The 11,814-nt window shown below is 37.6% G+C and overlaps 1 protein-coding gene across 3 annotated transcripts; it reads left to right on the top strand.

Annotated features, from left to right (window-relative positions):
* Nucleotides 1-309: 309 nt before the first annotated feature.
* On the top strand, nt 310-11,561 carry LOC111330863 (cyclic AMP receptor-like protein A). 3 transcript variants are annotated; one of them, XM_022935829.2, is made up of 14 exons: nt 310-442; nt 519-571; nt 1,501-1,555; nt 2,660-2,716; nt 3,282-3,345; nt 3,638-3,722; nt 3,843-3,932; nt 6,992-7,039; nt 7,673-7,751; nt 8,358-8,417; nt 8,967-9,046; nt 9,885-9,958; nt 10,109-10,179; nt 10,729-11,561. In XM_022935829.2, the coding sequence occupies exons 1-14, from the start codon at nt 398-400 to the stop codon at nt 10,861-10,863; spliced, it is 996 nt and encodes a 331-aa protein (XP_022791564.2). In that variant the 5' UTR covers nt 310-397; the 3' UTR covers nt 10,864-11,561. The 3 variants fall into 3 exon arrangements, 2 of the variants coding, with proteins under 2 accessions (XP_022791564.2, XP_022791565.2); XR_015989516.1 differs by lacking the exon at nt 8,967-9,046 and having other exon boundaries at nt 320-442; XM_022935830.2 differs by lacking the exon at nt 310-442 and having other exon boundaries at nt 531-571; nt 2,147-2,716.
* The last annotated feature ends 253 nt before the right edge of the window (nt 11,562-11,814 follow it).

Raw genomic sequence — 11,814 nt, 5'->3', positions numbered from 1 at the left:
AACTGTTTAACGAAGGAGGGCGAGTTGCTGGATCGAAACGGCAAAAAATTAATGGATTTACACTCTATTTCCGCTGGTTTGATCCCACTTTCCTACTATCATTGTTCGAACAACTTGCCGTCCTTAGACAAGAGGCCCCCCCATTTGTTTTTCAACTAAGGAGACTTACATAAAGGCCATACAGGACCCCATACAGTGCTGCACTATTTCATAAGTTCTCTGCAAAGATAAAGACTTGTAATTCAGGACAGACTGAATGACGATGTTCTTGTTGCATTGTTGAATAGGTAATTTGAACAACTATGAACTTTTCTTACAGTCCCCTGAAGGTCCTGGCGCGAGCGTGACTGTGGGTGTGAGATTACTTCCTGGTGTCAACCTTCAATAACTTATCAATATGGCGAACAACTGCACCTTATTTTTGGACAAGCAGCACTACTGTGTAGGTTACCATATGTATCAACTTTGCTTTACTCTTATTGTCCATACTTATCATGATCTACATGCTGCTGTTTCAGACGGTGATCTATGCCGTTAAACAAACCGTGTCTTCGCTGGAACTGATAGGAAGGTAATCTTTGTTAAACCTTAAAAGATATTATTCTCATGGTGATCCTGGCAGACTCTGTAAACAATAGACTGTAACAGGAGCGCACGATTCGAATGCAGCCATGAGTTTTGTTTGGATTGAGGAAATCGAAAGTTGGGTGATTTCGTCAGGTTCAGCGTTTACTTCCTTTCAAATTTGTACCAGCCGTTCTATTTAACTCGGAAAAATTCTGAAGTTACGCATGATGCCATCCCTCTTCTTCTATGAGTTGTATCAAGAGCAGAAATTTTAAAAAAGATATTGAAAGATATTTTTAAAAAGATTTTGAGGGCCACTAGTTACTCAGTTGAAGCACTGTCCCGTGATACCCTCGTTAAATAAAGTTGATTGATTGATATGAAGACGCGAGAATGGAGCATCATTAATGTATCATAGGAGGCCTTCATGAAATCCGCGATCTTCCGGTCCCAAATAAGCATTTGTCAGTTCCTAAATTCAGCTCATAATTATTTAATGCCAACAATCGTTATCAGTCATCATGGGACCTGAAAGATTGTTGTGTGGGTTCACTTTGACTTAATTCGTCACCATGTGCTAATGCTTTCCTACGATGATTTTTGATGCGTAACACGTATTTTCCATCAGCTCTGACTCAACTCGGGCATATAGAAAGCTGTCTTCATGTTCTCTATTCCAAAATTTCAGTGTTTTTTTTTTTTTCTGTCTAATAACTGAAGTGACCTAAATATCATGTTGACTGCTGGCTACGTTTAAATTCATACCCCATTGGACTTCAAATGAAGTTTAGTGCCCTTTAAAAGCAGGTACTACACGCATGAAATTGAATTTCTTAAATCGCCTAGTAATTTGAGGTTTTCTTGCAAGGCATGGGTGTATTCGTGATCATCCCTTTGTATATTTCTATTCATTAATATTTGTTTATTTTGCAGCTTGTTCGTTATTTTCATCATCTGGTTATTTAAAACATACAAATATTTCCACCAGGTAAAAGATTTAAAATAGTTTAACATGGTTTTCTTTGGGTTAAGAATTGTTTTTAACACAAGTTTCCTAACAAAAAAAATACCTGATCGCTACTGTTACATAATTTGTGGAATGAGTGCTTCACTACAACAGGACATAAAAGGCTTATTACTGTAGAAGCGATAAATCCTAATACATGAGGGTTGTGGGTAAAGAGAACTTTTCAAGAATTGTCTAGAATGCTGATATGCCTGAAAACTACCTTGCCATATTTCTAAACATATACAGCCTTAGTCTCGGGGATGAGAGGAGACCCTAGAAGTAAGGTTGTTAAGCCTAATTAAATTATGCTCACAAGAGCCAACAAGGCCATGCCCAAAAAAGTATCAAAACATTCAGTGCTTCAGGAGGTGCTTTGATTTGTGGGAGGTGTAATGCTTGATAGGTAATCTTGTCTCTAGCACCTCTTTGTGTTTACATTGGTAGGTTTAATTTAAATCTCATTTGAATTTTGTTAGACAGGAAATTATTCATTACACTTGGAATACATTCGGTATTTCTTTTTAATTTATTTTTATTAATTTTTTTTTATTATGTTTTTTTTGCCTGTAGTGAAAGAAACTTCCATGAGTGATATCTCCAAATTCTTAATGAGGCTGGCAGCAAGCCTGTGTGACAGGTGCTTGAGCAGCTGCTCAGCGGGTTTTAGAAATGGAAACAAATTACTTACATATTGGCCTTCATTAAAATGAGGACATCTGCACTTAAAAAATTATTTTTATTGATACCCTTAAAGACCTGAAAGGATCCTATGGTCATCCTTAATACGTCTTTGCTGTGTCTTACTGCAGAAAAGTGACGCCAATCCTTGGTTAAAACAGTCCACCAAACTTTAATAATCACTACCTAAACTACAGTTACACAATATTTCACAACCTCAATATGCATGCAACTTAGCTATACATGTTTACTCTCTGGGACCTCTCATGTCATGCATCTTACTCCAAGTGATGGTTCCTATTATTTAAATCCTAATTCATTAACACTATAACATTAATTAAACCTAGTTCATTAACACTATAACAGTCTTGAATTACAATGAAAATTATTTTTGTCAAATTGCAGCGATTAATTCTAGCACTTAGTGTAGCAGCTCTGTGTGGAAGCATTTCATTTATGCTGGTGAGTGATTAGCCAAGTCTCAGTATTAAGCATACTTAAACTTGAAATATGGTGTGGCCTACACTAATTACTAAGTTAAAAGGGGCAGATCTGAGGAAAGGATACCATGATTGTAATAGCATGGGTTCATTTGGTATGAACAACTGTTATGTTGTTTTAAAATTGTGGTAAAAATTCTTCAATCTTTGCACATTGAATATTGATAGCCTAAAATAATATCTTGAACTTCTTCATACACCAAGCCACTTATTAAGGGTGAGGCTTTACAATTTGTCTCCACTTCATGTAGTCTCTGCAACCATATTTCACCTCATCCATTAGATAGAGAAACTGACGCTTGATCTTTTGCAGTTGTTGTTCTCCAAGTTGATAAAAGATTTTCTAGGTTTCTTTCCCCCTCTGGTATCCAGATGTTACCCCACCTTTGGAGTGTGGATAGTTTTTCGGATAATGTATATCTCATGACAAGTGTTTTCCAGGGATCAGTGTACTTTATTAAACGTCTGTTGGTTATTAAGTCATTAAAAGTTCATTATTTTGTGCATTACATTCACTCATTTAACAGACAGGTGTCCCACAAGAGAGAGGAACCTTCTGTGAATTTCAAGCATGGCTCATTACATATTTTGGTAAATAGATTTGTTATAAAGTTATTGATCAAAAGCAATTATTGGTATGCAATATTTTAATGGTACTATGTGTTGTTCATTTTACTGCATTAATTTTGGAGCCTAGATTTGCCTTAAATGTAGTAAGATTTATGTCTAGATTTGCCTTAAATGCAGTAAGTCTCAAAATGATTAAGAACTGGAACACTAGGTCATGTAGATTAAAAAAATAACAGTAACAGCCTAGTGTCGGTGTCGGATTAGGTTATTTAATTGAATACTTCATGATCAATATGTTACATTTATTTTTCAGTTCTAGCACTTCTGTTTTGGGTTTGCTGTATTACTTTCAATATCTTGAGAGCTTTGAGAGGAGACAGGGCCAAACGCTTAGAGAAGTGAGTGGTACAATTACTTGTTCATTTCTTGAAAAGAGACTTGTAGCACAAATGGAATTTTACTTCGTGTGTTTTCGTTTTTGCTAGTTTAAGTATGACACCATCAGCATTTCTATTCAGGTGGTATCATTTTGTGTCATGGGGTGTACCAGTCATCTTTGCCAGTGCTCCATTCAGTGAACATGTCTATGGACCTGCTGGACCTTGGTGGTAAGTGTTTCCAGGAGTGGAGCACAGAGAGTGCACAAAGCCTTGCCCGAGAACCAAAACTGCAGTGTTAATTTATCAATTCAATTAAGGTGGTTTATGCAACTTTTAACAAGAGTGACTGTTCTTGTGGGTACACTACATTAGGATATCTTAGCCATCATAACAGACGATCATTTGAAAATCACCTGGGTTGAAGATGTTAAAAAATTCAGTGGCATTCTTTAAAAAGAGGGTAAACCCAAACTCTTACATGACTATAGTATATATTTTCTTGGGCACTCCACAGGAGGCCTGGGACCAAGGTGGCTCCAAATGGTTTCAATAATTTGAAACACCAATATTTTGGTTGATTATCTGGCTTCAACAAAGTTTGGGTTTCCTTATTTAAAAAATTGTGATCATTTTTTCCACAATTAAATTTGCCATAGCATCCTAACAGCCTCTTCGTGAAACCCTTATTTCTTATTTTATCTCCCTGTAACTTGAAAATAAAATAGATTTGGCCTCCATAGTTATCACCTATCAAGATTCATGTTTCTGCAAAGTTAAAAAAGTGAAAAATTGGAGGTAAAGTTTAGAGACACTATATTTTTCATAATTTAAGGTGGTTCTTCACCAACTTCTTAAAAACTAGGCTTAAAAATGAGTACACTGATATGCTGATTGCAATGTTAAAAATGGAGGTAACAGAAATCATTTTTGAGTTACAGGCACATAAACTTATGTTAATGAGGCTAAATTGTTGCTATGGTTATCTATTATATCATAAAAAATGGTTAAAGCATATTGAGAGACATTCTTTTGATACCATTTCCAGTCCCTCTTAAAAATTTATGTTTTATATAATTATAGTCACAAATCAAGGCTTTACCGGTAAGCACAATGTGTGAGTGCTAGTTATTCCATGTACACTTCAAGGGCTAGTGTGGGCAACAAAATACTGCATCAAAGGGATGATGTTGTTCATATGCTCTTAATTCCTGTCGAGAAATTACACCATTTTTCAGCTATATCCGTTGAAGACGTTTTTAAAATTATCTGTGAATCTACCAATGCTTCTTTTCAACTTGATCCTATTCTAACATGGCTACTAAAGTCTTGTCTTAATATATTGGCCCCTTCCATAACCGAGATGGTTAACATGCAGGTCTCTTCTTACTGGTCTCGTTCCTGATAACTGGAAAACTGCCCTTGTTATTCCCCTACTCAAAAGGCTGTACTTCAGCAACTGCTTGACCACTGTAAAAATTATGCACCTCTTCCTAAATTTCAATCCGGTTCCCGTAAGTTTCACTCGACGGAAACTGCTGTGCTGAAAGTTCACAATGATATCCTGTTACACATTGACAACCAGGAAGTAACACTGCTCGTGCTTTTAGACCTTAGTGCTGCGTTTGACACGATCGAGCATTCCATTCTCCTAAATGCCCTCGAGCGAGATTTTGGAGTTACTGGCACCGCCTTAAAATGGTTTGATTCGTTTCTATTTGATCGCAAACGGCGTGTTCTAATCAGTGGCAAAGCGTCTGACGATTTTTTTCTTAATTGTGGAGTTCCTCAAGGCAGCTGTATGGGGCCTGGGGCCTGTTCCTTTGACTCTCTATGTTTTCCTTTTTCATACAATCTCTCATCATCTTCCCTCCGCCCATAGTTATGCAGATGACACTCAGCTCTACTTCTCCTTTCGACTTATGTCCCTGGAATCTCAAGTTGAAGCTATCAAAGTTCTGGAGAGCTGTATCGCTGAAGTGCGCTCTTGGTTTATAATCAATCGCCTAATGATTAATGACATAAAAACAGAGTTTCTTATTATCGGCTCCCGCCATCAGCTTAATGTAATTTTTACTCTGGATGTAGTTTTAGTATGCTATCTTTTCAGTAGCATATATAGCTATATTAGTGTATTTATAATGTTATTAACTGGTTGATTAATTAATTAATTAATTAATTATTTAGTTAACCTTATATTTTACTTATTATCTCTGAACTTTTATTGTAACTTTTTAGTATTATATTTCATTTATTTTCTACTCGATTCATTAGCTATCTAAGCTAGGTGCCTGGCAAGCTCCATAAATTTCGAGTATAAATAAATCTACATCTGCATCTACATCAATTTTATCGTCGTTGGTGAATCTAGCGTTAAACCCTCAGAAAGCGTTCGAAATCTTGGAACATGGTTCGATGCCCAAATGCGTATTACATATAGGCAACACCTGTAGTAAAGCTTTTCACGGTCTTTATAAAATAAGACAGATTAGAAAATTCCTCAATGTTAGGTACGACAAAAACATTGGTCCATGCATTTGTATCCTCTCATCTTGACTACTGCCACGCCCTTCTCTTTGGCCTACCTAAATATCAACTTGATCGCCCTCAGAAAGTCCAGAACGCAGCAGCTAGAGTTGTTTTTCAATTGTCTAAGTTCGACCACATAATGCCTGCTCTTGTTGACCTACACTGGCTCCCTTTAGAGTTCCGAGTCCAGTTCAAACTGCTTCTCATTGTCTTTAAGTCCTTACATAACCAAACTCCAGATTATATTAACGATCTTCTGTCTATGAAAACCGAATCCAACTATTCTCTTCGTTCGTCCTCACAGTTTCTTCTCTCAGTTCCCAGAGTCAACTGTTCTACATTTGGGGGTCACGCTTTCACCCACGCTGCACCGGTTTTATGGAACTCATTACCGCTGACGATTAAATCTAGTAGTATTATTTTTGTGTTTAAAAAAAGGCTGAAGACTTTTCTTTTTAAAAAGGCTCTTAAGTTGTGACTTTTGGTCTATTTGATATATATTCTTATTCAGCGCATTTGAATATTGACCAATAGTTAAAGCGCTCTATAAAGATATCATTATTATTATTAAAATGCTTTCCTCGTGCCTTTTAGATGACAAACTACACATTTGTGTGAAGTTTTTGGGTGAAATCAGTTATGATAACACGAGAAATACTTTGCTGTGATACTCACCTGGGTACCTTGTATTTTTGTGTGTTGCTTCACTAAAATGTATAGTTTTGCAATAAATTACTAACTCAGTGGACCTTTACTTGCAGCTGGGTGGCAGGAGATGTTGAAAACAGCGCTATATGGAGATTTGCAACGTAAGATTGTACTATCTCGATCCTGGACTCGAGACAGATGAATGTGCTTAATGACTTCACGCGAAAAATCATCAGGACAAGATTGTTGGATAACCATTGTCGTTTTATCAACACTAACCTTACTAGGCAATAATAATAGGCTAATGATTTATTTATCCACAAGAGATTGTCTGTAGCCCTCCCCCTTCACTCTTTACTGACAATGGAACCTGTTAATGGAACGAGGATCTGAGATGTGAGATAACACACGGATGCATAGATACAGATTTCACCACCCTTCAAGATTCTCAGCTTATTAGCTTTTTAAGCCATTAATAAGCTTATCTTAGGGCTATTGCAGTGTTCAAAACCGATAGTTATTGTCACTTGTTAGTTCCAGGAAAGAGCTTTTTTATTGGGTGAAAACATAGGTAATTTTCCCTCCAAGATTCAGTGAACTCCCTCCTATCGCTGCTACATTATGGGCAATTATCCTCGCTTATGGCTGAAGGGATTTTCTTTACACGGAAACAAGCCTTGGCCGCGCATGATTCATCAAATGTTACCAGTAAAACTGAGGTTGGTCAGAGAGCCCTGATAATTACCTTGTAAGATTACATTGCCGTTGACTGTTTTTCTCCATTTTTAAATCAGGTACTACATTCCTTTGTTTATTTGCATCATTGGACTCTTCGTTGCTTATACTTACATCTTTGTTACTCACCGGCGACAGGTTAGCATGAGATTGTCGGAGTTTATGTTTTAAGCTAAAGAAGTTAGTGCTTTGAAGTTCAACGCATCTGATGTGCATCGATAGATCTTTAATCGTCAAAGGGCTGGTACCCTTGAGCGAAGTGACCGTGTTATTTACTTAGTTCTTGAGTCACTCCCTCAGTTTTATCAGACAAACCCCCATCCAACTTTGCGTGTCATCATTCAGCATACCTTCTACTGCCAAAAATGTACTAAGTTTTACTTCAGTTTGAATTAAAGGTTCACTTTTTCCTATTCAGAAAGTAGCAATGATGAAACGTTTGAATTAGAATTGTTCACCTATGATGACAGAATCTAAGCTGGTTGAACTAAGAGAACTGACGCTCTATCAGTGGGACGGGTCAGCCGAGACTTATTGAAATAGTGCAGAGATTAGGAATGAACATGTATGTATGAGTTATCGTTGCACAAAAGTTGGCAAATTTCAAGTTGTAGGTTGCGACAATCATCAGTGAACGTTGGGCAGCATTCGAATATTGAACCGGTCAAGTGTAACACTGGCTTGTAACGTATACATCGTGAAAGTGTACTTTTCTGTAATCATGAGATGACCTTTCAATTTTAGGTCCAACGCTGGGAAGGAGTTCACAGAATGAATAATGCGGCGGACGTTGAACAAAGAAGGGTAAGTAAGTAATCCGTCTGTTGCTGTCTGCGCCAGACTGGTTATGAGACTACATTCTCCACTACAAAAAATATTTTCTAGACTTGTCATGAACTGCTCCTTTACGTGACATCACGAACAGAGAATGTTCATCAAGTCTTCCGCAAAGTAATAAAAGGGGGTAAGTTTCTAAAGAAACTGTGGTGCTGCGTCGGTGGGAGTAACAAGATAATTTGGTCATATCAGTTAAGTTGAAATTGTAAATTGGCCTCCGTAAAGAGTTAAAAACCTGACGTTTCGAGCGTTAGCCCTTCGTCAGAGAGAATGACGAAGGGCTAACGCTCGAAACGTCAGCTTTTTAGCTCTCTACGGTGGCCAATTTACAATTTCAACTTAGTTGATATAACCAAATTACCTTCCGGAAAGTACACAGCTATAAGCATTAGGTTGCTTTTATTGATAGTGTAAGCGCTTCTGCAGCGGCTAGCAACCAGGACGTTTTTGGTGCATACTGTTGTTTTTTAATTGGATAACTGCTTTAAACTAAAAAGTGTTACGTTCACGCTTCAGTTACTGATGAACCACATCAATTCACTGATGGCGTACCCATTCATTTATCTTGTGCTGTCATTGGCGCCATTTATACACAGGTAACTTGTCACATAAACTAAACCACAAAAAAATTATCAGTCGCGAATAGAATGAAGCAATGGTGGAAATCAATCAGTATAGGATGTTCACCTTTGTATTTCGTTTTAAAACTTTACTGCTGATTGAGATCTCATCAACTTAGCGGCGTTCGACGTCTCTCGACCTCAGAGCCCACACGGTCTTATTAGGCGCGAACGCTTTAGACACAGTAGCTTCAACTGGACCATTTATTGACAGAATTACTACGACGCGTCAAAGCGATTTACTCTGTGCGCAAAATATGCGTGCATGTACGACATATAATGCGATCAAAGCGAGTATGCACTAAATTTATTTTGAAATCGTTCAAATTACCTAATTGCGACATCTTAGAATAAAAAATTTAAAAAAGGTTAGTGCTCTGTAGTTTTTTTTTAAAAGAGCCTCGTTCACAAATAAATTCTTTGACACTGAAAATTATAACTTCCGTATTGAACTTTTTCGGATGTTATATGGGCTATGTTAAGTAGCCAAGTTTTGTCCCATAGACGTAAGCGACACGAATTTTACAGAGTCAATCACTTCGTGTCAGCTGTTATCCTGGAACGATTTGAGATTTGAGATTAGACACCGTACTTTACCAAAAACTGATCACGTTTCTCCTTAACCATGGAAAACTCTCCATACTTTTCTAAATCTGTGAAAGAAGCTGTGATGTCTAGCCTGTGTTGCTCTCCGATATTCCCTCTTTGATTCAAGGATTATTTGATATTTTGAGCGCTGTCAAGTCCTAGAAAGTAGGTCATATGTGGTGAATTCTGTAACTGAAATGAGAACGTCTTTGTCATGTTTTTGCAGAGTTTACAACGCTTTTTATTCAGACTCAAGCTTTGTTCTGATTCTCCTCCATGTTATTTCCATACCTTTAACAGGTAAGTAAACCCCCTAGGTAAGTGATCCTTAATACTGATTTATTCTGTGCCTGAGTTGCGCCGTGTACCGTTTACCGAGATTGCTACAAAAACAGTAGCCAAGATGAAAAGTATGGACTTTGACTTGCAAATGATACTATTTCTATTTAGGATTGATTAATGCTATTGCATTTGGAGTGAACAAGGAAACCCTCAACAGACTGAACTGGGCTGACATGAAGGTTAGGGCATAAGATCAGGAACTCAAATGCAAAGTTGTAGTTCATCCAACGACTAACCAGGTTGTAAACAAGAGAGAATGAGTTGTCTCTTGGTTGAAGGGTTACTAGAGCGGGTGTGAGTCGAAGTAAGATTCATTTCTGATACTTGTGCTGTAAATTAGTGTCTCACAAGATATCACGAATAGTAAAGATGGAGTTGAACAAACTCGAAAAAATAACCACCTAAGATAGAAACCCCTCTTGCTGGTTCTAAATAATGTTTCACTGACCGTGCATGCTACTATGTTTTTTATACGCCTACAGTCGAGTGATCCAATACGTAATTGCCCGTCACTCCTTAGACTTTGGAATTAAGGTTCAGTTTGTCTTGAACAAAATGCTTTAAATAACGGTTCAAGGACAGGGCTTTTCCTTTGACAGGGGTATCACGCACAGTGAATCACTTTAAACCAAGGTAGTTCTTCCTCTCTTGTTGCGGCATTTTGTGGAATTTGCCTGCATTAATATGAAGCTTTAAACCAATTTAACATTGAATGACACTTTTTGTAGGTGGCTTTTCAGCAGCATTTGCCATCGTGGAATCAAGGAATGGACAGGTCCATGGGAGAGCATCAGCTCGGAGAACCGACTCAGTGCACAGAGTTGGCGGGTCGCACAATTACCAGATCTAATACTGTAAATTGAGTACTTCTTCTCCTGAACGACCGGCCCCAGCTGGGAGAATTAAATTTTCCCTTGTACAATGGCTGCCAATGTCAACAAACAAATATTCAACATCAGGGAGGAGTTATTTATGCGGTTTCTTGAGTTGAATGTATTTTTCTATTTGACAGACATTGTATCCCCTTTGCTGCTTACTGTATGATAATAACTTGTGATGACGTGTAATCGTTTATCTCATAACGTAGTCACTTCAGATGTAGATCACAACGTTGCGACTTCATATTGCAAGTCGTCTTCAGACTCTAAGGGCGGCTGAATAGACGCTGCCTTATATACTTTTATGCTCAACTGTGATTTCTTGGTCTTTGACATCGTTGATAGGTGCTTTTTCGTGACAACTGTATTTAACGCAAGGAATAACTATTTTTTATAGTGATAAAGGCTACAAGGCCGTTCTTAAGTTTAATTCCCTTCGTTGTTTCTACGTTCTTTTCTTCCTTCCGAGGAAACAAATTGAACAGATGAAGAAATGGACTCGGAGAAACTGACAAGGTTTCATAACCTTGGAAAATTTACCCTAGAAAGTATTGTTTGAAAAAAACTGCCGCGAAGTAATAGGAATTGTAACTGTCTAAGCTAATGCAGGTTAATGCTTTGGAGTCTGTGTCAATTGCTGTCTTTTTAAATCAAGATCGCAGATTAAATATTTTCACACAATGTGTTATGTGCGGTATTTGCTGATCAACAATTAACGCCAAGGAGAGACCACACTAGGTCATGGACTAATGTATTCCGAGTGTCTGTCCTTCATCAGAGAAATGTTTGGGAACGGAACGAGTGATATGGATATGATTTGATTCTGAATATCATCAATTGTGAGAATTTTCAACGTCTGATTCAAGCAAGGATTCAAGAGCTTTATCGTGAAATGAGACTCAAGAAACGTTGCAACACGCTAAGTGGCTACTCATC

The sequence above is a fragment of the Stylophora pistillata genome, chromosome 7, assembly GCF_964205215.1.
Source record: "Stylophora pistillata chromosome 7, jaStyPist1.2, whole genome shotgun sequence".
Lineage (NCBI taxonomy): Eukaryota > Metazoa > Cnidaria > Anthozoa > Scleractinia > Pocilloporidae > Stylophora > Stylophora pistillata.
The sequence above is the reverse complement of the archived record's forward strand: the minus strand, read 5'-3'. Positions and strand labels throughout refer to the sequence as shown.